General features: G+C 44.3%; 1 protein-coding gene across 5 annotated transcripts in view; it reads right to left on the bottom strand.

The window, feature by feature from the left end:
• Nucleotides 1–27,858, bottom strand: part of raly (RALY heterogeneous nuclear ribonucleoprotein) — an 87,452-nt gene that overhangs the window by 24,644 nt on the left and 34,950 nt on the right. For 2 of the 5 annotated variants that reach the window (XM_056364236.1, XM_056364226.1), the window contains exons 2-5: nt 13,945–14,272; nt 9,972–10,044; nt 8,737–8,784; nt 3,294–3,457 (exon numbers count right to left, since the gene is read on the bottom strand). In XM_056364236.1, the coding sequence (XP_056220211.1) occupies nt 3,294–3,457; nt 8,737–8,784; nt 9,972–10,044; nt 13,945–14,200 (541 nt within the window). In that variant the 5' untranslated portion in view covers nt 14,201–14,272. Of the gene's footprint in view, nt 1–3,293; nt 3,458–8,736; nt 8,785–9,971; nt 10,045–13,944; nt 14,273–20,874; nt 21,306–27,858 lie in introns of those variants that run through there. The other 3 variants (XM_056364251.1, XM_056364245.1, XM_056364228.1) reach the window with 2 other exon arrangements.

Consider the following 27,858-nt stretch of genomic DNA (forward strand, 5'->3'; position numbering starts at 1 on the left):
CAGGCCCCCAGCAGCTCAGTGACCACGACCTGAAACACCTGGCTCAACAACAAACAGGTAGACTGTGTCTGCTCCAGGGTTCAGAGGTCGGACTTCCTCTTCTTCCTCTTCTTCTTCTGCTGCCGCTGCTGCAGGTGAGAGCAGGTTCAAACCCTGAATCACTCACTGTGAACATCATGGAACATCATGGAGTCAGACCTGGACTCTTTGAGGCCCCGGGCAAAGACACCCATCCCCACCCCATGTTTGTGTTTGATCAATCATAATGATTGATCCAAGTTTATAAACACACACACCTGAGTATGTGATCAAGTCAGGAGCAGCTACAGTGTTTCCCACAGGCTGAGCGTTTACCTGGTGGTGCAGCATGTGATGGATTTTCATGCAGTTTAAAGGGGGAGACATTTTCTACAATTTACAGATGCTCCCTTAATGCCTCACATGCAGACTATTGGTAGATGCTACAATTTACAGATGCTCCCTTAACGCTTCACAGCAGATTGAGTTCATGTCAAAGACAGGCCAATGAAGATGAATCATATCTTAACATAACAACATCCAGTGGGCTGGCAACACTACAACCACCTGAAGCAGCAGCTCTCACTGTCTGCCTGGATGTTACGTCACATGTGACACTTCCTCACATCCAGCCTGCAACACCTGGACTGTTCAGGTTGATCAGGTTGATCAGGTTGTTCAGGTTGATCAGGTTGATCAGGTTGATCAGGTTGTTCAGGTTGATCAGGTTGATCAGGTTGATCAGGTTGTTCAGGTTGATCAGGTTGTTCAGGTTGATCAGGTTGTTCAGGTTGTTCAGGTTGATCAGGTTGATCAGGTTGATCAGGTTGATCAGGTTGATCAGGTTGTTCAGGTTGATCAGGTTGATCAGGTTGATCAGGTTGATCAGGTTGTTCAGGTTGATCAGGTTGATCAGGTTGATCAGGTTGTTCAGGTTGATCAGGTTGATCAGGTTGATCAGGTTGTTCAGGTTGATCAGGTTGATCAGGTTGTTCAGGTTGTTCAGGTTGATCAGGTTGATCAGGTTGATCAGGTTTTTCAGGTTGTGGGCGTCTCTCAGTGGCCGAATTTTTCATGTAATCATTTTCTCTCCAGATCTTAAATAAATGATTCCAGGTATAATCTATATTGTGTTTTGGTGAATGATCAGACTTCTGGGGTCTGAGGGTCTTCCTGGTTTTCCAAATGGCTAATTTGGACAGTCCTGAAATGACCTTTACTAGTGCGTGTACAGATTTCCTCTTTGCAGAGTAGTGTGGACCATAAATAAACAGACAGAGAGAAACTGCTCTCCTAAGCCCTGAAACCAGACTTGCAGGTGTCTGAAGAGTCCAGCCAGTCTGGGACACTGGACAAACAGATGCTGTAACGTCTCTGTCTGTTAGCAGGACGGACAGCTGTCCCCTGTGCCAGGATCCAGGTGCACCAGCAGAGAGGTTGGTCCCATGAGACAGGAAGTACTGACCCTTCCACCACAGACCCCAGTCTGTCTCATTCACTGTCACTGTGTGTCTCCTGCAGGAAAACAATATCTAACCTCTTCTGTGATATCATCTCTGAGATGATCGCCCTCTACTGTCTATCCCTCACACCATTAATATCTAAAGAGCCGACCCTGATCTCACTCATAAGAGGCTGCGAGAGGAAAGCAGAGACAGGTAGAGGGAACAGTGGGATGACGATCACCCAGGGCACCACATTCCTTTTCATGTTACTTATTAGTGTTGAACCTTTTCGGTCCCTTTCTTTTGCTCGCTGCTCTCCCCTTCCTCAGAGTGGCCATGTGCTTCTTCAGAAGAAAACGTTTCTTCTCATCTAGTAAGTCAACTCCCACTACTCTCCGCAGGGCTGACGCACTTTTAAGAAACTTTTCTACATCAGGAAAATAAAATCAGTCCCATTGACAGACTTTCCAAACGTTTCATCTAAAAATCATTAATCTCATGCAGTGTGTACAATTCAGCACCGCATGACTGTGAGCCATCAACAGACACAAAGTCAGAGTTATCCTCCATTTCTTAATCCTTCCCCTCACCTGTCACACTCTCCACAACACCTGTCTCTTTACCCTGTTCAGCAGCACACTGACTGTGGTCAGATTTACCTCCCGCTCCTTTTCAACTCTCTCCTCCCCTGACCTCCTGCGATGTTTCCTCTGCTCCTCTCATTTCATCCGTGCCCCCGTGTGTCAGCCTGCCGGCTGGATCCTTCTCCTGCCTCAGCCTCACTCTGTGGGGGGGGGGGGGGGCAGCCTCACAGACTCATCCTGCCTCAGCTCGGCCTGGGAGCCGGCTCGGGTCGCCCCTCAGCTGATCTGTGTGGACAGATCAGCTGAGGGGCCGGACTCGAACCGTGTGTCAGATGGAGAGGGACAGCGCCTTGGAGGACGCCATCCTCGCCGAGAAACACGGCCCCCGCATCCACCAAAACACCTCGCTACAATACAACTACAATAAACCTACAACCCAAGCATCAAACAAAGATGCACTCTGACACAGAGAGAGAGCGAGAGACAGAAAGAGAGAGGAACCTCATGAGTCCAGAAGCTCCTATAGGTTCAACTCGACAAACATATAAAGACAAACTGGAACAGACTCAGTTCAACTCCTCACACATTTAAAATCTGCTGAACAACTATAATCTGTGCCCTTGTTAAATCTTAAATCTCCTCCAGTATAAAGGTCTGTGTCCATGTGTAGTGTGATTATAGATCAGCTCTAGCTTCTATATTCATACTGTGAAAGTATCAAAGCCTCAGTCCACAGAGAAATGCACACAGCCTGTATTCAGAAACTGAGCCTTAAAACCAGCCGTCAGGACTTCTGGAACTTTGTGATGTCACAACAAAGCAGTCACCAAGCCCCGCCCAACTGGACCCACCATCCAAACCTTGCAGGACTTGGTTTCTCTGAGTGTTTTTACCTGAAATCTGCTTTATTTTTATTGAATCACTCAGAAAACAGTCAGCCAATCAGCAGAGAGGCTCAGAGCCTCCTCTCTTCTGATTGGCTCAACGACCTGTTGTTACTAGAGCTGCAGAGAGAAGCCTGAGAGAGGAGATGGTTTTTATATATAACACTTCAAAAAAAAAATATATATAATAACTGAACATAATAAAATAAAACACAGGCAAACAGTAAATATGGAGCCTTTAAATAAAAAGAAAAACAGAGAAATGAGAAATAACTTTCACTGTGTCTCTGACTCTGGACTGAGAGGTGTCTGAAGACCACGAAAATGAAATGATGGTGAATGAACAGCAGGTAGTAACTCACATCTCTGTCTGTTGCAGTTGCTGGTGGGAAGGACGGAGGCGTTACGAGTCAGCAGTTTGACTGGCAACGATTTGACCCGTCGTACCAGAGGCACCGCCACCCGCGGGCGTTTGACGGGCACCACCCGAGGAACCGGAGACACCCGGCCACGGTACTCAAACAACCTGAGGAGGAAGAGAGGAAGACAGGGGGAGGGGGGGAGAGGAGAAGTTAGGAGAGGATAGAGAGCAAGGAAAGGAGGAAAGGAGGGTTTAAAGGAAGGAGCTGAGAATAAAGAGGTCAAAGATAGGAGTTACACTCAGATCTGGTTATCTGTAATAACAAACACATTTTGGAGGAAACTGCTGTAACGCTGCAGAACAGGAAATAGATTGGGTCACATGAAAAACAAAAACCTTTCCATGGAACATAATCCAGGAAGCAATTAGGTTTCCCACAAAACATATTTGGTAAAATAAATCAGTTTTATATAAACATAATTTCTCTGGCGAGGCTTCTCCTCTTTCTGGAAACTTCAGAGATTGTGAATAAAACTGTTTCTTATGATTTATGATTTTGTTTTCAGCTGTTAGTAGCTGCTGTTTCCTCTGGAACAGAGTGTCCGTCACTTTGCTCCAGTCTCCAACATGTTCCACATACAACACACATGTTGGTGTCATCGTCCTTCATGTTCCTGCACATGTGCGAGAACGTCTCTGTCTGAGCTTTACAGAACGTCATGTGGTTCTCTGTGGATCTCTTCTTGTGTCAGGTAGTTCGAGCTCACCTCTGCAGACTCAGACTCCGCCCACACACTTCCTGCCTCTGACAGGTGCTACAGTGTGGCGGTTGGTGTTAATTCAGACAGGACGTGATCTGACCTGTGCTCTCCGCTTGGGTCAGCTCCCTGATTGGAGGATTGGTGGAGGACGGAGCAAACATGGGCGGAGTTCATCACCATGAAGTGTGAAGCTCCCGCTGTGTTTACAGTCTGTTGTTACAAGCAACAAAGATGAATCGTTCCAGTGCTAGGAAACGAGCGTTAGCATTAGCCTCGCTAATAACGAGAAGAAAGGCAACAGCAAAGAAGAGGCTGTGGGTGTGTCAGACCCTCAGGCACAGAGAGCAGCCTGGGGGAGGAGCATCGCTTCCACAGCGACCGGTTTCAGGTCTACTCTGTTTACTTTCTGTACCTGGCTGGATACCTCGTTTCTATTGGCTGCACAGGTCTTCGTCACAGCTGCGTGCACGGACCAAACAAAAACAGGAATGAAACTTGTTGTGAATTTTACTTTTACTCCAGAGGCTTAAACTTCTGGAATCAGATTATATTGAACCTGACGTCTGAATAATATCAGTTTAAGGCAAAGTTTGCTGATATGTTCATGTCATGTGTTCTTGTATTTTCATGAGCAGCGCCAACTTCCTTTTTAGTGTATGACATGTTTTGGTGTAGCAGCATGTGAGCCCAATTCTCCTGCAGTTAAACCACAGGCTGTTAATAAAGATGGACGTCACCTCTGTGATGTCACCCACAGGTTTTCTGAAGATCAGAGTGAGCTGCTCCTCTGTCACCATCTTGGCAGTGTCTGACTCCACCCCTAACTCCCAGCTAATCCAAATATGGGCAAAGAGGAAGGGCGTGGGTGGAGCCTGTAACTCAAAGATGCCACACCCTCAATCCTCCATAACTGTAGTCCTTAATAAAATGTAAACAGGTGAGTTATATAAACAGGTGAGTTATATAAACAGGTGTCATGAAGGAGGAAATTAGCTCTAGAGACCAGAACAGTTTTTGTACCAGGCTGTAAACATGTTTATTTCTGCTGTAAAGTTGGACATTTTAACATGGGAGTCTATGGGGACTGACTCACTGTTGGAGCCAGACTCTAGTGGTCGTTAGAGGAACTGCAGCTGCTGGTTCTTCACTGTTGATGCTTCATGTTTCAGCCGAGAATATTTCAAAGAGAAATAAAATGATGAAACTCTTAATCCAAATAAACTCAGTCACACTGTGACTCCTTGTTCAGGCCTCTGTTGCTCTTTGGTCCCAGGTCAGAGTTCAGAGGTCACAGATAATAAAAGACTGATGCTTAAATCAAAGACTTCATCCTATCTTCATCCTATCTCTGTTGAGAGCTCAGGTCATGAGAGTTGAACAATTGAGATTTAATTCAACCCCTCCAACCCGTCTGACTTCACTCTGACACTACATCAGGCTCTGAGACACAGTCCACTGTCTCCTGTTTTCAACCTCTGGGACGAGCAGTTACTTCCTGTGGTGACTGGACCGAACTCCATCCACATCCTCCAGAGTTTAACCAGATTCTCCTTCAGCTCAGTTACAGATGGTCATAAAACTGTAAAGTCAAACAACTGATCATCACCACAGATCACTAGTCCAGATGGAAATCTGCTCTCTCTCCTCCCCTAACACGATCAAAAAGAAATATTGTGTAATCCAGTTCATAACAATTCAATTCCACCATTTAGACCGAACCGTTCCCCGAGAAGCCGAGGTCTGTAATCCTCAGATTTACTGAGCAGATCAGACATCAGCAGATAAAGTCCTCATGACATCAGCTCAGAAAAACACAGAATAAGCAGAAACATGCAGAGGGTTGACAGAAGTAAGTGGACGAGTGGAGAGAGGTCAGGGAAGCGTCACGTGTTCACTGATCTGACCTAAACATCTGGAGCACAGTTCACATTGGACCGTGAAAATGATCGTTAATGATCGTCCTAACAGCTTTTCTACCACACACACATTCACACACTGATGATACACTGATGATACATCGGGAAACTTTGGTTTCAGGACACTTTGAAACACGGACTGAAGGACTGGGAATTGAACCAACAACCATCCAATTACTGGATGACCCATTACACTTCCTGAGCCTTCCTTTTCCGAGTCAGTTGGACAGTTGGTAATTTGGTTGTTTGGTTAGTTGGTTGGTCAGTTGGTCAGTTGGCCAGTTGTTTGGTAAGTTGTCTGGTTGGTTGTTTGGTTGGTCAGTTGGTTGGTTGTTTGGTTGGTTGTTTGGTTGGTCAGTTGGTCTGTTGTCTGGTTGGTTGGTGAGTTGTCTGGTTGGTTGTTTGGTTGGTCTGTTGGTTGGTTGTTTGGTTGGTCTGTTGGTCGGTTGATTGGTAAGTTGTCTGGTTGGTTGTTTGGTTGTTTGGTTGGTTGGTTGTTTGGTTGGTCAGTTGGTCAGTTGGCCAGTTGTTTGGTAAGTTGTCTGGTTGGTTGTTTGGTTGGTCAGTTGGTTGGTTGTTTGGTTGGTCAGTTGGTCTGTTGTCTGGTTGGTTGGTGAGTTGTCTGGTTGGTTGTTTGGTTGGTTGTTGGTTGGTTGTTTGGTGGTCTGTTGGTCGGTTGATTGGTAAGTTGTCTGGTTGGTTGTTTGGTTGTTTGGTTGGTTGGTTGTTTGGTTGGTCAGTTGGTCTGTTGGTCGGTTGTTTGGTAAGTTGTCTGGTTGGTTGTTTGGCTGGTCAGTTGGTTGGTTGTTTGGTTGGTTGTTTGGTTGGTCAGTTGGTCTGTTGTCTGGTTGGTTGGTCCGTTGGTCAGTTGTTTCGTTGGTCAGTTGGTCGGTTGTTTTTTCGTTGGTCTGTTGGTTGGTTGTTTGATTAGTCTGTTGGTTGGTTGTTTGGTTGGTCAGTTGGTTATTTGGTTGGTTGGTTGTTTGGTTGGTCAGTTGGTCTGTTGGTTGGTTGTTTGATTAGTCTGTTGGTTGGTTGTTTGGTTGGTCAGTTGGTTGTTTGGTTGATTGGTTGTTTGGTTGGTCAGTTGGTTGTTTGGTTGATTGGTCAGTTGGTCAATCAACCTCTGGGGCTAAAAATGAGGCCTTGTTTTCTTTGTTTTCTTTCCTTGTTTTTTCCTAATGCAGGATGGTTTGTTGAAGAGAATGATCATCCTCCAAAGCAGCTACTTTGATTATGAGGTAAGTGTAAATGATTTCATTTCTTGGTCTTCCTGACCCACTCTGATATTTTAGGCCATGGTTGTGTTTTTTAACTCCTGGAAGGATCAGTGGACAGTTACATAACTCACACACAAACTGAACTGGTGCTGTCGTAACTTCCTCCTTCCATTAAGGGCAAAATGCCACTGGACTCTTATTGTGAAGGTCACAGTATCTGAGAGTTGAAGGTGAACTCTGGCAGTGTGGAGCTCCACGTGTCTGAGCAGAGGAACCAGAGGATTAACTGCTCGTCCTCTCCCTGGGAGATGGAGAGCCTCTGATCGCCTCTCTTCAGACTGTTAGCTTTCAAACCAGACAGAGTGTGATGCATTGTGACAGGAGTCTGAGGAGGCTTCAGAGGAGCTGCTTTTCTTCTGTGAAAGATGAAACCTCTTCACCACAAATGTTTCCAAACCCCGCCTGACCCCGTATAACCCCAGATTCCTGGTTCAATCCTCAGATACTGGTCTGACATCTGGATCATCTGACACATCATCCCTGATCCCTCTCAGCTGGCCATCTTTACTCTCTGCTCACTCCACTCTTCACTAACAAAGGCCGTCCTCCCAGTTCAACCTGTGGATTCCTCTCCACCACTCAGGTAATGGTTCAGTTCAAAGCCCTGAGCTGTCCAAACATCAGCTGACACGTGAATAAAGTTTTGACTGGTGGAGAGGGAACGTCAGGACGGACTGATGAATTTCACCTGGTCCAGTCAGAGCTGTAATAGTTACCACACTGCAGGTCCACGTCAGTGAACTAAACCTGACCTCATGTTCCTCAGAAACCCCCCCAAACCAGATCATCCCCTGGCTGGAAGACTTTTTTGGAGATCTGATGATGACAGACACTGTTCCTTCCTGTTGTTCCCATCAGCTCCAATGAAGTGTTTGAACATGATGATGACGACATGTGATCTGTGATCAGCTGTGATGATGCTGTACGTCCCCCACACAGAGAAACACAGGTCGACGGTTATGAGGACACCTGTCCTCCAGGAGAGGAGCTCCAAGTTCAGCTCGGTTCACAGTAACTGAGATCTGGATCAGGACCTGGATCAGGACCTGAACTGCGATTTCCCTTACTGTTGCATCACAAAGCACAGCTCCTGTTGCCTAGCAACCTTGACAACACATAACTTTGTTTTAAGTGTCTTGGTTTTAACTGTTGTACCGTTAGCTGTTGAACTGAGCTGAAGCACAATACTGACATTAACAGTGTGATCCTCAGACTCTCAGTCTCTGTTGTTAACTGACATATTATTTTCATTACCAGCACAATGCATCTTGGGATATGTTGGAGAAGAAAGAGCCTTTGACAACCAGCTCTCCTCTCTAACACATCTTAGTGATTCGCTCCATAATGTTCACTCTCTGTGGACAACAAGGTCTCTAACTGTATTTGTTCCACAGGTGTTTCTCTACAGAAACATGTTTAACTCTAAACGTCATTCAGCCTCAGGTCAAAGGTCACTGGAGACCCTGAACACAGCTTCGTCCTCTCACCTGTCGTAGAAGTCTTCTCTGTAGTAATCGTAGTCAAACTCGTAGCCACTGGGGAGGAAGCACAGTGGAACATAATGACTGAACCAAACACATGTGATCCAACGTTTCACAACACGAGCATCAAACCACATTCAAACAACACATGAGAACAAAAGCTTTTTGGGTTTCCATCCACTAAGTTGCATATACAAATAAAAAAGCTTAAAAATGTCAATACTGACAAAGAAAAAGAAACCACAACATAGTTCATCTCCCCCCAGAGACACAACACAACAGGCAGAGGGACAGAGGACCTGGACAGAGAGACGGGTGTCCGGGATGATGTATGGTGAGTTTTATACCCACTGACACGTCCTGGACTCACTCAGTGAGTAATGCAAACAACAGCGAGGCAGCCGGACCGTCACCATATAAAAGAACATTCATCACATTCTACGGAAGCCCTGTAAGGCAATGAATGTTGTTTTGGTTTGTGCCTTTCCTCCTGGGGGTTGTATTCACACATGAGGAAAGAAAGAATTTCCCTGCATCAGTCTCACTCAGTTTCCACAAGGACAAAGTGAAAGCAGAATTTTAGGCAATTTTGTAAATTGGTTCAGCACAGGTGGACTCCATGTAGAAACATCTCAGAGAGGATCCAGAGACATGGAGGAACCTGAGCTGAACTAGTAAAGTGTCTGAATACTTCTGTCAGTGTGAGAGTTTTACTTTTTAATACATTTGTAAAGTTTCTAAAACTCAGTTTTCACTTTGTCATAATGGAGAACAGAGTAGACTGATGAGGGGAAACGAATGTAACGTGTGAAACTGTGAAGGGTCTGAAGACTTTCTGATTGAACTGTATGGAAAAGAAACTTTACAACACTCGTTTCTTCCTGCTGTAATGATAACTTCATCTCTTTTAAATAAAACTGACTCAGACTCATCATGGTTATGACTTTCCAGGTATGAAAAGCTTCTAAAACAGTATTTATATAAGAAGTCTTTCAGCTGTTTACTCTGTAAAACAACTCATTAAAGTTTGTGGAAGCACCTTAAAGTCAGACCTGTGATCGTCTCTGTAACAAGCTAACAGATATAAAGCTCATTATATCTCATTAAGACTGAGACTTCACCAGGGAGCTGCAGCTCTGGGGGGGGCAGAGGTTTAAAGCCGTTAACCCCCCCCCCCCCCCAAGACATATGAGCAACAGACTGATCAATCACACTCATTGATCCACTATAGACAGCTGTACCTGTAGAGAGAAGCTGCTGATCTCTTCAGGCCTTTGGCTCTGTTTGGCTTCGGCTCTCCGGCCATGTTGATGTCTGAGGAAACAGCAGAGCAGGAAAAAAAGAGACTGTCACTATAAATTCACTAAAACTAATAAACAAAAACTGGAAAAGAAACAAAACATTTATTCAAAGATTCAGAAACACAAAGATCCTGGAGAGCAGACATCTCTCTGTACATCACTGTGTTGATGTGTTAACTAATGGTCTCCACTAGAGGAAGCTGTTGAGCCACGTAACAGCATCTGTGGTCTGACCGAAGCACAGCACTGAGGATGGTCGGTCGGTCAGTCAGTCAGTCAGTCAGTCAGTCAGTCAGTCAGTCAGTCAGTCAGTCAGTCAGTACTGTTATTACATAGAGGCAGGTGTTCAGCTCATTTCCTCTCATCCAGGTTGCAGCATCACACCAGAGAAGTTGCTGCATCAGTAACAGGCAGCAGCAGCAGGATGATAAAGGTTGAATAAATCCTGGTTCATGTTGCAGCAATCCAGAAAGGACATGTATAATACTGTTTTCTACTTGTCTATATATTTTTCTATATAGTATTTTTTCTGTTTTTATATACAGTGGGGAGAACAAGTATTTGATACACTGCCGATTTTGCAGGTTTTCCCACTTTCAAAGCATGTAGAAGTCTGTAATATTTATCATAGGTACTCTTCAACTGTGAGTGACGGAATCTAAAACAAAAATGATTTTTAAGTAATTAATTTGCATTTTATTGCATGACATAAGTATTTGATACATCAGAAAAACAGAACTTAATATTTGGTACAGAAACCTTTGTTTGCAGAGATCACAGAGATTAGACGTTTCCTGTAGTTCTTGACCAGGTTTGCACACACTGCAGCAGGGATTTTGGCCCACTCCTCCATACAGACCCTTCAGGTTTCGGGGCTGTCACTGGGCAATACGGACTTCCAGCTCCCTCCAAAGATTTTCTATTGGGTTCAGGTCTGGAGACTGGCTAGGCCACTCCAGGACCTTGAGATGCTTCTTGCGGAGCCACTCCTTAGCTGCCCTGGCTGTGTGTTTCGGGTCGTTGTCATGCTGGAAGACCCAGCCACGACCCATCTTCAATGCTCTTACTGAGGGAAGGAGGTTGTTGGCCAAGATCTCACGATACATGGCCCCATCCATCCTCCCCTCAATACGGTGCAGTTGTCCTGTCCCCTTTGCAGAAAAGCATCCCCAAAGAATGATGTTTCCACCTCCATGCTTCACGGTTGGGATGGTGTTCTTGGGGTTGTATTCATCCTTCTTCTTCCTCCAAACACGGCGAGTGGAGTTTAGATCAAAAAGCTCTATTTTTGTCTCATCAGACCACATGACCTTCTCCCATTCGTCCTCTGGATCATCCAGATGGTCATTGGCAAACTTCAGACGGGCCTGGACATGCGCTGGCTTGAGCAGGGGGACCTTGCGTGCGCTGCAGGATTTTAATCCATGACGTCGTAGTGTGTTACTAATGGTTTTCTTTGAGACTGTGGTCCCAGCTCTCTTCAGGTCATTGACCAGGTCCTGCCATGTAGTTCTGGGCTGATCCCTCACCTTCCTCATGATCATTGATGCCCCACGAGGTGAGATCTTGCATGGAGCCCCAGACCGAGGGAGATTGACCGTCATCTTGAACTTCTTCCATTTTCTAATAACTGCGCCAACAGTTGTTGCCTTCTCACCAAGCTGCTTGCCTGTGGTCCTGTAGCCCATCTCAGCCTTGTGCAGGTCTACAATTTGATCCCTGATGTCCTTACACAGCTCTCTTGTCTTGGCCATTGTGGAGAGGTTGGAGTCTGTTTGATTGAGTGTGTGGACAGGTGTCTTTTATACAGGTAATGAGTTCAAACAGGTGCAGTTAATACAGGTAATGAGTGGAGAACAGGGGGCTTCTTAAAGAAGAACTAACAGGTCTGTGAGAGCCAGAATTCTTAGTGGTTGGTAGGTGATCAAATACTTATGTCATCCTCCTCTTCACTTGTCGCAGATGTTCATCACTGAGTCTCTGACCTTGATGTTCTGTTCACTGTGAAGTGCTTCATCATGTTGTTGGTCCTCACAGAGACGGACCAGAGGACAGAGTCTCAGAGGACAGAGACCTGGTCATACAGTTCAGATTTACATATTAAACCTCTACATGTTTCTCCTCACTGTGAGTTCACTCAGCGTAATTATTCATCTTTTCATTCACATACATGAACAGCGTACAGCAGGTCCTCCATGATTCTGACATCAGTTTAGTTTATGTCTCTTGATGCAGCAGCAACATGACAAACAGGGTGTGAAGCACCAGCATCATTTATTGTGCCAGGCATTTTAATTTCTTCAGTCTCCAGTAAAAAACACACAGTGAGCTGAAGGCAGAGAGAAGAGCTGAGAGGGTAGAGTGGTTCAGAGAAGACAGTTCATTTGATCTCTATGGCATCTCACACACACACACACACACACACACAGAGAGAGAGACAGACAGAGAGAGACAGAGAGACAGAGAGAGACAGACAGAAAGAGAGAGACAGAGACAGAAAGAGAGAGACAGAGAGACAGACATAGAGAGAGACAGAGGACAACTCTTCAGTTTAAATCTCCCCTCTCTGTGTTTCTTTGCTTAGTAACTGTCCAACTGTTGCTTTACTGTAGTGGCTCGCGTTGCTGCCCTCTGGTGGCATGTGAAGGTATTACAGGTGGGCCGACATTTACAACAGTAAAATCTTGGTGAAAAGATATAATTATAAAAAAATCTATTCTTCTTAAATGTTTGAGAACAAAATTTTCTTTAAAGAAAAAATGTTAAAAACTCATTATTTAATTGTTTCTTTTCCTATTACGGCCTCTCACTGTGAAAAGACAACGACAGGAACTTTCATGTCAGAACACATCACATACTTGTTCCTAGTCTGATTGTTCACTTACAGATCACAGCCATGGTAAGACCTGGAGAATCAAAGCTGATATCTGTTTAACAACGGGGAGAGGTGAAAGGACAGAGTCAGAGACAGACGGTGAATCAACCCGTGACCCCCACCTGTCAAACAGAAAAGAAACACTGCGGTTCTAAAATGTTTCTCCTGCCTTCAGGTCCGTCTTGAATGTTTGATCATTAGGCATCATTGGGCCTCCATATTGTTCTGGGGGTGTTGACATTTTAGAGATTTTGAAGCGGGTGCTGTGTTGGGAAAGGTCGGGGACCTCTGCTCTAATGTACACATGGACACAGTTTTAAACATCCCAAACTATCATCTATCGCAGTGGTCGGCAACTGGCCGCCTGCGGGCCAAATCTGCAGGGTTTTGATATTAATTTTTATAAATAAATAAATCAATAAATAAATAAATAAACAAACAGAAAAAAAGGGATCTCCGTTGCTAAAATAGATTGCCGGCTGAGCAGCGATGGTTACCCACAGAATTTTTATTTTTTTTGCAGCAATGTTTTATTTCAAGCTATTGTGAGCTTTATTCTGAAAAGTTCTGAAAGGAAGTTCCAAAGGTTCTATTTCTTGCTTTGACGGAGTGAGATACAATGTGTGATATAAGGAAAATAACAGATTCAGTCAATCAGACATATAATATGTTACTGTGGGTGGAGCTTACACACATCAGAGAGAAGCGTCAAAGCAGCGAAAAGAGAGGAGTCTCAACTTCCTGTCAGGACTTTCATAATAAAACCACAGCAAAAACAGAATGCAGATGATGACAAAGATGGTGGATTGGGATTCTACCCAACAAGCTGATCATATGATCTTTTTACCAGATCGCTCCCCTGTCTGTGACTGTCAGCCACAGCGCCACATATGCTAACAGTAACAAAGTATTCTTAACAATTCTTATCAATATCTTAAATTAGCTATTGATTATGTTCCAGCCATATCTGATGGATTAGAAAAAGACCTGCCGACCCCTGGTCTATCGTCACATGATTTATAACTGACGGTGACTCACCGAGCGTCTGTCCGGCCAGCACCCTGCCGTTCTCGCCGATCACCGCCCCCCTGGCGTGCCTCTCGCTGGCATACTGGACGAAGGCGTAGCCCTTGTGCACGGAGCAGCCCAGCACACGGCCGTACTTGGAGAAGATGGTCTCCACATCGGACTTCTTCACCACCGCTGTGTTCAGGTTCCCGATGAACACCCGTGAGTTGATGGACTTTGGGTCTGTCTTGTTGGTCACGTTGCTGGTCTGGACCTTCAACGACATGCTGGACAGACGGGCCGAGGAGGAGACGGACAGGAGGACGGATGAGGAGGGAGAGACGCAGAGAGTCAGGGTCTGAGGAGAGTAAGAAAGGACAGGGACCAGAACCTGAGTTAGACCTGAAAGACAGACAGACCACCTCACTGACTGACACCTTAGACTTACCCGAGACTCTAAGACCTGAGACTCTAAGACCTGAGACTCTAAGACCTTAGACCCTGAGACCTGAGACTCTAAGACCTGAGACTCTAAGACCTGAGACCCTGAGACTCTAAGACCTGAGACTCTAAGACCTGACACTCTAAGACCTTAGACCCTGAGACCTGAGACTCTAAGACCTGAGACTCTAAGACCCTGAGACTCTAAGACCTGAGACTCTAAGACCTGAGACTCTAAGACCTGAGACTCTAAGACCCTGAGACTCTAAGACCTAAGACCCTGAGACTCTAAGACCTGAGACTCTAAGACCTGAGACTCTAAGACCTGAGACTCTAAGACCCTGAGACTCTAAGACCTGAGACCCTAAGACCTGAGACTCTAAGACCTGAGACCCTGAGACTCTAAGACCTGAGACCCTAAGACCTGAGACTCTAAGACCTGAGACTCTAAGACCTGAGACCCTGAGACTCTAAGACCTGAGACTCTAAGACCTGAGACCCTAAGACCTGAGACTCTAAGAACTGAGACCTGAGACTCTAAGACCTGAGACCCTGAGACTCTAGGACCTGAAACTCTAAGACCCTGAGACCCTGGCCTGAGACCTGAAACTCTAAGACCTGAGACTCCAAGACCTGAGACTCAAGACTCTAAGACCTCAGACTTGAGACCCTGAGACCTGAAACTCTAAGACCTGAGACTCTGAGACCTGAGACTCTAAGGCTCTAAGACTTGAGACTCTGAGACCTGAGACTCTAAGACCTGAGACTCTAAGACCTTAGACTCTAAGACCTTAGACTCTAAGACCTGAGACTCTAAGACCTTAGACCCTGAGACCTGAGACTCTAAGACCTTAGACCCTGAGACTCTAAGACCTGAGACTCTAAGACCTTAGACTCTGAGACCTGACACTCTAAGACCTTAGACCCTGAGACCTGAGACTCTAAGACCTGAGACTCTAAGGCTCTAAGACCCAAGACCCTGAGATCCTAAGACATGACACTGCAGGATGAACCAATTAGATTTTGGGGGTCAAAGGTCACAGGCATAATGACGTCACAAAACAGTTTTGGCCGGGGTGAATGTGATATCTCAGTAACACCTTGACAAACTTCCTCAAATGTTGTACAAACATCCACTTGGACTCCAGGGGGGAACCGATTAGTTTTGGTGGTCAAAGGTCAAAGTTCATGGCGACATCAGAAAACACTTTTTAGCACACAGAAGTTTCACACAAATGGTTCATACTTTACCTGACTGGATAAACTAGGACATAACCTGGAACTAGTCTGAGTGGAGGAGGTGTTGGTAGTAAGACTTATCCACACCTCCATCAGATCAACTCAGTGAGGGGATCTCTGAAGCTCCACATTAAAACCGTTTGTGTACTGTTTTTTTCTGCTCAGCTTTCAGACTTAAAGTTGGCATTTACAAGAGCTCAGAGTCACGTCTGGGAGTGAATGACTCATCTGAAGTCAGCACAGCGGTGGGAGTGAAGTCTGACATGAGTCAGCAGAGACGCTACAACTCACCAAACTGAACACAAACATGTTTGTATTTATTTGTACAGTAACATAATTTCAGGGTTCGATTCCCTGAGTGGAATAAAACCCTTCAGACATCCACATGCTGATGAAGTGCCCCTGAGCAAAGCACCAACCATCTGAAACCATGCTCCATCCTGCACAGATCAATAAAGTTGACAGTGGTGTGTGTGTGTGTGTGTGTGTGTGTGTGTGTGTGTGTGTGTGTGTGTGTGTGTGTGTGTGTGTGTGTGTGTGTAGGATTAGCTTTCAGATAAGCTCTGTAGGTCCAGGATTCAGCTGCATTAACAGTCTTAACATACCATGTGGGAGTTGAACCAGCAGCTTCCTGTTTTACTTCCTGGTTTTAATGAGACTGAAACTGTGGAGGATTAGCAGTTAAAGCTAACACCTCAGGGGACTGTGCTCTAATTACACAGATTATACCAATGCTGCCTTCAGGCGCTGTTAGAAATATCATCACTAACATGCCCCAGTGTCATGATCCACTCCTCAGGTCCCCTCAGCCCCGTGTCCGGCCCCCTGCTCCCTGACCATCTGTACACCTGTCTGTACACCTGTCTGTCTGTACACCTCTCTGTACACCTGTCTGTACACCTGTCTGTACACCTGTCTGTCTGTACACCTCTCTGTACACCTGTCTGTCTACCTGTCTGTACACCTGTCTTTCTACCTGTCTGTACACAGACCTGTCTGTACACACACCTGTCTGTACACCTGTCTCTTAGGTTCATATATTACTAGCAGCAGTCTGACATTTAGTCATAATTAGTTCCAACTTCTCATTTTTCTGACAGAAATTTAAAAAAAACTCTTTAAGCCACAATTAAACATCAGACTCAGTCTCCAATTAACCAAACTCTAATTCTGCTTTACATTTTCCCACAAGTGAAAATTCAGAGGTGAAACTCAGACCGTTCAGACAGCAGGAGGATGATGACATGAAGTACAGAATAAAAATGTTTCAGCCCAGAAGATGAGGACTGACTCTGCCCTCAGCGAGCCAAGGTCGCTCCTCCCCCAGGGAGCCGGCGGGAAAAGCACTTCATAATGATAAACAGAGGAGACGACGCTGCAGTTCTGGGATCAGAGTCTCTTCAACAACATGAGGTGGTAAAACTGAGACAGGATGAATCATTGAGAACTCACAGTCAATATTCCTTCAGCCAATCACACTGACGTTACACTGAGACGCCGACGTATTCATCCAGAGCTGACCTTTACATCTCAGACCAACTCTGCTCCACGTTCTCTCAGGCTTACATTAAAGACAACAGCTTTCTGTTTCTGTGTGAGGAGGAACCGCTGGGACCTGGTCTGACCTGGTCTGACCTGCTGACACCTACTGAGACCTGCTGACACCTTTTGAGAGCTGCTGAAACCTGCTCTGACCTGTTCAGACCTGCTGACACCTGCTTTGACCTGGTCTGACAAACAAACCCCACACAAATTCATTTAAGTGATTAAAAGAGTGAAAGAGAAACAGCTTTTAAACCACTTCTCAGAATCTTTTTTAAATGCTCTTTTATTCATTTTGTTAATCATCTGTCTGTGGGGGGTGCAGAGGAAAACACTGCAGTCTAATTTAATCCAAAGCCATTTAACCTGCAATAAATCTGTTAGATGATTCAGATTCTGTGTGAGCTGCTGATTCCACCTCAACTCCTGAGGTTGAGTTTATGTTGAAATTACACTGTGTTGCATTAGACTGTGCAGGTGTGCAGGTGTCCACCTATACCTGGGAGGAGGAGCCTGGTACACACTGATCATCAGTTAGTGATCGTCAGTCTGAGGCCAACAGCAGCTCTCACCTGGTCACCTCATCACTCTCCACAGAGAGAGAAACATGCGGAACATTTTGTCCATTCAGAGCAGGTGTACTGAGGAGGACTGAGCTGAGACAACAACATGGCTGTCACCTCGTTCAGCCAATGAGAGAGAGAGACTGATTTAGAGTCACAGCAGAATACTGTATGTTGTGAGCTGTTGTCATGGTGGTCTGTAGATTACGTGTCTCTCTGACGGAATACTACCTGTGGACAGTAGCCTGCGTATAAAGTATGTGGTCACCACTGTCCACATACTTCTGTCCTTTAACTGGAGCTGGTTGTCATGGTTTCATCCTTTAGTTCAAACCTAGGTAAATATTAATGCTGTATGGGCAACCTCGGGTGCTCACCTGGTAAGGCACATACCATGAGGACTAGCTCCTGACTGCAGCGGCCCAGGTTCGAATCCAGCATGTCATTCCCTCTCTCTCCCTCGACCTTTCCTGCCTCTCTCACTGCTACCACAATAACAAGGCATCAAAAGCCCCCAAAACTAACTTCAATGATATTCAAGCCCACATCATCCAGTGGAGACAGTTTGTGTCTGTCCCTCTTGGCTCTGACCTCCCCCCCGTCAAACACCTCTGAGATGAACTGGAGCACAGACTGAGAGTCAGACTCACCAGCTGTGTCCCAGTTCAGGATCTCATCCTGCAGAGGCTGCACCTGAAGACCGATTAAATCACAGCGTTGCTGGATCCTTCATGGCCCAACATATCCCAAGATGCATTGCACGCCAGTTATGAAAATAATATGTCAGCAAACAATAGTGACAGAGCGTCCAAGGATCACACTGCTAAATGTCAGTATTGTGATTCAGCTCAGTTCAACAGCTAACGGTACAACTGTTAAAAGTTACGTGTTGTTAAGGTTGTTAGGCAACAGTAACTGCACTTTGCAAAAAAATCCTGCGTAGACCAGATAGTCTCACTTTAACACGGCCTTCACGGTCTACGGAGGACCACACCTTCGCAGAAGGATGCAGCCCCTGAAGCACAGCTCATTTCGGTTCGGCTTCGTGGAATCAGAATCAGAAATAATTTATTAATCTACTGCGGGAAACTGTTATGTTGCAGTACTCCATTCCACATATACAAAATATAATAAAAATAATAATAATTAAAATATAACCTCCCCCATATTCAAAATATAAATAAGAAAATAATAATAAATATACCCTGTCAGTTATAAACAGCACATAGTTACATACATAGACCATGTCCTCTGAAGGATAAACAGCAAACATCAGTGTTGTTCATCACTAACACTTTTGTGGCTGAAATGGGAACAAATCCCTGCAGGTAATAAAATCTGGTGGAGAGGCTGTAATCAACAGAGGAGGCTTTGCTGTGACATGCTGTCACATATGGCTCTAATGTTTGGCCGTGAAATGTACATCTTCTAGGCTCCAGCTCCCACTTCAGCCTAAACCTGATTGTGAGCATCAAACAGCCTCGCAGAGAGGGACACCTTGATGTCACAGATTCATATTAAAGATCCTCTCTGAAGGTTCAAAGTTATGTAAAAACACTCTGCTTTGAACGACTCACTAACTCAACTTTCATCCAATAATCTGTTTGAACCTCATCAATCCGGCTTCTGGAAGTTCAACATTACAGAGAGCGCTCTGACAGAAGTGGTCAATGATTTATGACTTCAGAACCAGAATCAGGCTCAGTTTCAGCACCTGTGCTCCTGTCAGAGCAGCGTCCAACACGACTCATCACCACCTTCTATTAGATCAACAGTCATACTGGCGTCTGCTGGTTTACATCATAACTAACTGACAGAACATCTGTTCATCGGACCACACTGATGTCAGTCATGGTGTCCCACCAGGATCTGTGCTTGGTCCTGCTCTTCTCTCTATTTCCATGTTGCTCCTGGGTACATTAATCAACCATCACAAACTCAGGCTACGGCCACACTACGTTTTATTATCTCATCTCTGAAAACTCTGTTCGACCTGTTTTATTTTTGAAAACTGGGGTAGGGGTGTGCGATATGACGATATTAGATCGTGAACGATTAAAATGTCTCCACGATCTGCCTTTACAGAGAGATCGTTAGTATCATGATACATTCTATTGTTGCAGTTCTATGGCGCATACACACACTGCAGGCCTACCGCTCACTTGTACCGAGTGAGGGGAGGAATGTCAAAGTAGACAGACGTACCATGTGACTAATCAGAGAGCTAGAATGAGCAGCTAGCTGCTATGACCTGTAAGCCAGGGAGGGAGGGTGGTTGGCAGCACTGCCTGTAATGCTCAGGCTAAACATGGAGCTAACCCTCTGAGGTCAACAGATGTTTCTATTAATATGTTTGTGATAATACAGCATAGAAATATGGTTTAACCCACTGAGGTCTAAGGGTATTTGATTTCTGCTTGATCTACTTGACTTGATTTCTACATTATTTTTTAATGTACTTGCATATAAGATAATACCCAAGTGTTTTATATCAGTTTTCAGAATTACCTCAGCTCTTTCCATAATTAGGCCCTTTTTGACTCTTCATAATTTGCAGAGATCATTTGACCCAAATGTTGAAGAATTGAAGGCCAGTTTCTTTTTATTCTTCAAATCTCTTGTGAAAATAAAGATGTACTGATGTGAACGAAATGTTTTGGTGCTTGAAATTGGTTCACCAATGTCTTATGTTCATCAACATAGTGCAACATGTAAGTAAAATAGTAGATAAATGTATAATAAATACCTAAAGTGAAAAGTGTTGTCTGTCCCTCTGCTTTAATCAAATGTAAGAGGCCTGCTTCAAGGCCCTCTAGCTCTGGCTATGAGTCACATACAATCTGAATTTGAAAGGGAAAGTGGTGAGTCCACAGATTCCAACAACATTTAAACCATATTTCTATGCTGCATTATAAGATATTTACAGACACATCCATCTAGCTCAGAGGGCTACCTTCCCCTGGCCCGCCGGCCCATGCATGGTCCATGAGTTGATCTTGTTCTGACTGAGTAAACACTTAAACCTTCTTCAGTATAAACAGGCTGCACCTCGTTAGATCGGTTAGAGTCTCTACAACTCAAATATTCAGTTCATTTCGCGCTGACCATAAGCACATAAATATGATTGATTATTATCTACCAGCATCATGTACCAGCGGAGGAGGTGGCTGCCTACCGTTTAGACGTGTAGAACTCCGGTTCTCCCTCCATTCCTCCATTGTCTGTATTCCTTTAGTCCGTAAGGGTCCACGGGTCACAGCGATCAAAACGGTTCCTTATAAAAGTATTCCAGGTTGTTAATATCGTCATGAGAAGCCCAAAGCAGAGACCAGCGCTTTGTATCTGCTGCTCTTCCCTCACCTCTCCACCCTCTCCCTCTCTCTGTCCGGCTCCATCTACGGCTGTTTTTCGCGGGTCTACAAAATGGCGGCCTCCCTGTAAAGATCCAGTAAGAGTTCAGTTCAGGGTGGGGGGGTGAGACAGCCAGTATAAGAAGCGACGACATCTTTCCTCGGAAAAAGCCTGATTTTTTTTACAGCTCTCCTGAATGACTCTAGGTTGTAGATAGAGTCTCTCCTTGGAAAAAGCGTGTTTGTTTGTTTTGGGTTTTTTTACAGCCTTTCTGAATGATAGACGTCTCTCCTGACCAATCAGAGCAAACTGTGGGGGCGGGCACTTCAGGGGCAGGACCAATAGGCTTTGGAAGTGGAAACAGCTGAGAGTCTGCAGCCTGACTGTATATGACAGACAAGGTTTCTTAGGCATCAAAATGCTTCAGTGTGTTTTCTATTATTTCATATTAATTTGTTGTTAATTATTTCTCCCAGTTTTCCCTTTTTGAGAGGTTTATGTGCACCAATGAAAAAATTGAAAGACCTACTCATAAAATAACTATAAATTACAGTAGGAACACAGAACAAAGTAAAATGATTAGATTAGTCTGTAATATAATTTACATCTTATTATATTACAAGAGTTAGTTCACATTTTTATTTAACTTTTTGTCAATAAGCTCTTTATAGTGTTGTTTTATCTTTTGAAACCAATGTTAATTGTTGGGAGTTATGCTTAAGTCTCTGGTTGTTCTTGAAGTCTAGACCATGTTAGAATTATTGTTGAACGTTTATACTTTTCAGAATTACAAGAGTAAAGCATATTTTATGCAAGCTATTTACATCGTTTAATACTAGATTTTCCTCATTGATGTCTTGTTCTGTATATTTTTATTCTTCTTTTCATGTACTTCTTTGCTACCTCAAAAAACAGAGTGAGCAGTCTGGTTTTGCTGTCTCTAATAAGCTACCTGACTGTTACAGTTCGTACCAATGTTAGATTTTTTTAATGTTATGCAGCAAGAGTGCACTTTACATGAATGTTGTGGTTTTACCTTTTGAAACCAGTGTTCATTTTGGAATAATGCAAAAGTGTGATTGTACTTACTTATTAATACAACTCTAAACTATTTCAGAATTCTTGTTGAATGTTCACACTTGATTAAAATCTGTTTGAAAAGGTACTTTGGCCTAAATGGTCGTATTCTTTTTTCTTTTAAGATCTGTTACCATGTAGAGCTGTATTTTTTTAATAGGGAAATTAGTTTGATTTTTCTGTTCAATAACTTGCAAAATAGTCTTAAAAACCAACATAAAAAAGAATTGTGATAAGATTGTGGGTTGCTATTCTGCCCGAGAAAATCGTGATATGATATTTTCGGGGTTGTGTTTTATTCTGAAAACTCTGGCGTTGTGTTTTATTTGAAAACTGGAGTTGTGTTGTAGTCTGCACGGGCAGATACTGAGACCTATTTTAATGCTAAAACTGTCTTTGCTGTTCCTCCTTCACAGTATTTTTTTGTAACTAATGAATGGATGTGACCTCATCGAGGTCAGGTGCAGAGGATTCGCAGGTCAGTCATTCTTTAGGAGAGTCACGCTGCTGGGAATCAGGGGAAGGAGAACCATCAGGAAGATCACTGATGATACTGAGGAGGCATGAAGGTGGCTGTGGCTCAAGCGGAGAGATCTGTCGGCCACACAAGCTGCCAAGACCCAAGCCAGGACCTGATGATTACCGGCTGAGTCGCCTGCGCTGATGTTGAAAGACCCGAAACACCTGAGATTACCTCACTGATGACATGTCTAGGTGTTTAAACCAGATCGTTCTGCACAGAGAGACGGGCAAACATCCAAGTAACAGAGACCATAACACACTGTAAAGGAGCTATTAAGTGTCGCTATCTCTACATAGCTAACATTAGTAGCTCAGAAGAGCTACTTCTTCAGGGCAGACTGGAGGCTACAGTGACTCGGTACGGAAAGTGATGACATCTGGGCTAGCTTGGTAGCATGCTAACTTCAGTAGAAGAAAAGAAGTCAAAGATATATAAGCGAAACAAGATGGCTGCTTTCCACCTCTGGAGACAGTTTCTCGTTGAGTGAAGGAATGAAGTTTGATGAAAGTTTCTTCTAGACTGGTAAATAAACAGCTGCTAATGCTAACGTTAGCTATGCAGCAGTAGCCAAACTTACTAACGGCTCCTTTAAGATTTCAAACGTCTGACATCAGTTCTCAGTTCGACTGTTTTCCTCAAACATGAACAAATTTTTAATGACACTGATCCAGTGAGTTTCGATCACTTCACTTCAACGTCTGTAAATTCTCCTGCGTGAAATAATGATGCACATATTCATGCTCACATTAAACTTTCACACAGTGACACGCAGCTTCTCTCCATGCTACTTGAAATTCTTTTAAACCCTCATTTCCACTCTGATCCATTCATGTTGCGCACGCACGCACGCACGCACGCACACACACACACACACACACACACACACACACACGCGCGGAATTATTGCTTGAGGTAACAGCTGTAGCGAAAGGATAAACTCAGATCCATGAAACACACACACGCACAAGTTCTTGGCTCACTGCATAACTGAAGAGTAGAGCTGAAAGCCCCCGAGCAAGGCTGCAGGCTGCACATACACACACACACACACACACACGCACACACACACGCACACGCACACACACACAAAGCACAAGCAAAGCACAAGCAAATCCACATGGAAATTCAGGGGGAATTCACACACAACAGAAATGAACATCACACACAACAGGACTCTGAGTCAAAGAACTGAGTTTGGAACTGATAAGAGGACACACACACACACACACACACACACATGCACACACACACACACACACACACACACACACACACACACACACAAACACACACTCTTTTAAGTTCAGCTTTAAGATATTATAACACATTCTCACACAGTTTGGTCCATCAGGTGAGTCTACCTGATGTTTTCAAGTCGTTCTGGAAAATAAAATCACGTAGTTCAGTTTATGTGATGCCCAATCCAATGTTTACTGTTGAAATACAAATGATGTAGAACACTGTTCTACTGAGTTCATTTACAGTTTAGCTAGCTAATGTTAGCTAGTTTCTAGCTTTAGCTTTAAGTTACAGTTTAGCTAGCTAATGTTAGCTAGCTGATAGCGTGCCCTTTCATCTCCAGTGTTAGCTTGTCGTTTCATGAGCAGTATAAAATGTCACATATGATCTAATGTTACAAACACTGGAGGATTAGTTGTTGATACGCTTTAACACCAATATAGAGTTTATTACTTCATGTGGTGGTTTAGTCTTTGACCTTTAACCTTAGTTTTTATAAGAGACACCCTCTTTGTTTTCACTCACTGTTTTACCTGTTGGCTCATTGAACTATATTAAAATACATGTGTGTCCAACACCTCAGTTCACTGAAGCACGTAGCAAAAGAACCAGACAGTAAGTTTACTTCTTTCCTCTCTACAAACATGTTTATCCTCCTGGTTAAATTAGGAGACACTGCTCAGACTCCACTCTCTGACTGAACCTTGTGTTTTGGCTTTTATGACTCATTTCACAGTATTAAAGGAAAAAATCCACTTTAACTCTGACACTGGTGGAAATGTACCTCTCATTTCTGCCTCCATTATGTTGTTTAGTGGTTTGTTTTGAGGCAAAAAAAACCCTATATTACAGCCTTTCATCATAAAATAACGCCTGGGAAGCTTTGAACATCACAGACGGATGCAACAGTGTAAAAGCATCTGAAGGCTTCACTTTAAAACAACAGTCGTATTTCAATAATTTCCTCACTACAGACACATCTTTGATTAATGTTACAGCATCAGAAACAAACAGTGATCTGCAGCTCAGTGACATGGATCTAACTATGACACATTCATCTGTGTGTAAAATGATTTACAGCTCAGTTAACGTCAGAATTACTTTAAATTTCTCCAACTGCAAACTGTGTTAAAACTGAGATGTGCTGTCTGAGGTCAGTCAATAAACTATTGATGTAACAGTGACTGGTTGATCCTCAGATTACCAGGAGAAATCCAGTGGACACCAGAGACCTGCTGAAATTAGCATGGCTGAGGGGCTGAGAGAGGCTGTTACCCCCCCACAGCTCAGACTGTGGCTGTACAGGCAGCTGTGTGAATGTAAGTGTGGAGATTCTCATGTTTGTATGAAATGACTGTGAACTTGAGAACAGCAGCAGAGCAACAGCCTCGACCAGGGTTCAAACTATGGGAGGCATCGGGGGGTCTGACCCCCTTGATTAAAACTTGGAAGGAAGTATTTATTTTAACCCATATTTTAACCATGGCAACGGAGGTTTGTGTTTATTATTGTAACCATGACAACCACGGTCGGCTACGCCTGCATCTGTAGGGGTGTTGCACTCCTCTGGGTCGTATCAGAGGGTTGACGGTTGTTCATGTTGGAGGAGTTGTTGGTTTCAGACACTGACTCCTCCACATCACTTCTCTTCCACACCAGCTGTTTAAAGACCAGGTGATGTGAGTCCACCTGAGTCACATGTTCAGAACATCATGTGACCGCACACAGGAAGAAAACGAACACGTAACTAAACGTTACTAAAACGCCTTTACAGACTGATGTTTCTCCAGTGCTTCATTCTGACATCATCAGGACCTTTATCAGTGATACCTGCACACCTCACAGCACACTGTTCACTGTTGGCTTCAGCCCAGGTGACTGGTCCAGTCCCACTCAGGCTCACATTATCCGTCTCCACAGGTTGCCTATAAATCACGTCCATGTGGACCAACAGGCAGTAATAGAGACAGATGGTCTCTCTTAGACTGCATTAATGAACTGTTGTTCCTGGAACCAGGACAGCCGATGGGCCGATCAATACTGCATTGTTTTCTGCTCCACAGTCGCCACAGACCGACATCAGTTCACCAGCAGCTCCTGTAGTCGATCAATAAGAGGGCGATTTACTTATTATTTTACTTATAATTAGATAACGATTTCATAGATCCTCAGGAACGAAGGTTTCCGTCTCCATCATGACTTGACGGCAGGTGAACCGGCTCCTGCTTCCTTTGTGTAAATGTATTTAATGTCACCACAGAGATCACAGGTTCAAACTCATAAATCACCTGGTATCAATGAACTCAGAACTGAAGTGAAATAAATGTGTGTTATCCAGTCACCTGTAAATCACAAACCATGTTCTCATGAGACTTCAACATATTTCATCTGCCTTTAATGAACTCTACTGGTTTCATTCGTTTGGCAGCCGGCTGCTTGGGGCCCAGACTGTTATGGGGCCCCTGAGGGCTGACAAACTCAACCCCACAACACTGTCTCAAGAAGTGTCTCCTCCCCTGAACAAACCACCGGACAGTTTATATTTGTCTTTATTTAAACCGGAGGATCATTGAGGGTACAGCCCTCATTTACGCTGATGTTATAAAAGAACATCAAATTAAAACAAACAAGAATCAATTGAAACAGAAACAAACGAAAGTTAAAAGGTCAGAGATTAAAAATCTAAAATGACCAAGAGGAACCAACAAATCCTGTTTAAAGAGCTTTGTAGTGAGTCCAGGTGAAGAGGAGGGACACGGAGCGAGAGCCGGTCTATCTTCTCCTCCCTGGGCCTTGCTTTTCTCCTCCATCCCCATCTTCATCATCTCTCCTTTTCCTCCCTCCCCTCCCCTCCCCCTCCTCCTCCTCTTCATCACAGTGTTTCCTTCCTCCCTTGTTCTCTAGATGATGAACGACTGGTTGTTCCACTCATCCGTCTACTGGGCAGCCTCATCTATCTATCCACTGCCTGCCCACACACACACACACACACACACACACACACACACACACACACACACACACACACACACACACACACACACACACACACACACACACACACCCTTCCTCAGGGTGTGACAGTGCAGCTTCTGATTAAAGAACCTCTCTAGAAAATCAATAGCTCCTTCATTATAGTACTACCTCTCTCTCTCTCTCTCCCTCTCTCTCTCTCTCTCTCTCTCTCTCTCCCTCTCTCTCTCCCTCTCTCTCTCTCTCTCTCTCTTTCTCTCCCTCTCTCTCTCCCTCTCTCTCTCTCTCACTCTCTCTCTCTCTCTCCCTCTCTCCCTCTCTCTCTCTCTCTCTCTCTCTTTCTCTCCCTCTCTCTCTCCCTCTCTCTCTCTCTCTCACTCACTCTCTCTCTCTCCCTCTCTCTGTCTCTCTCCTCTCTGTCTCTCTGTGTCTCTCTCTCACTCTCTCTCTCTCTCCCTCTCTCTCCCTCTCTCTCTGTCTCTCTCCCTCTCTGTCTCTCTGTGTCTCTCTCTCACTCTCTCTCTCTCTCCCTCTCTCTCTCTGTCTCTCTCCCTCTCTGTCTCTCTGTCTCTGTCTCACTCTCTCTCTCCCTCTCTCTCTCTCTCACTCTCTCTCTCTCTCCTCTCCCTCTCTCTCTCTCTCTCCCTCTCTCTGTTTCAAATACACTTTATTGTCAAAGTAATAAGGCGTAACACATCCAGTAAATTCACTGTTGACAAATCATAATTAATAAACACGACAACACAACAACACTACACTACATTAGTTAGCTCAACTGTAGCTTAAGGCCAAAGTTGGAAACTAGATAGATATATACTTTATTTATTATCCATTAGCTTATTGTTGATAATAATAAAAACATTTAATAATTAATAAACACTTCCTTTGGCTGAGTTGTTGTATAGCCTGATGGCAGTGGGAACAAACATTAGTTAGCTGAACTGTAACTTAAGGCTGAAGTTGGAAACTAGCTGACATTAGCATTCATCTGCAGAT

This window comes from Seriola aureovittata, chromosome 2 (genome assembly GCF_021018895.1).
Source record: "Seriola aureovittata isolate HTS-2021-v1 ecotype China chromosome 2, ASM2101889v1, whole genome shotgun sequence".
Lineage (NCBI taxonomy): Eukaryota > Metazoa > Chordata > Actinopteri > Carangiformes > Carangidae > Seriola > Seriola aureovittata.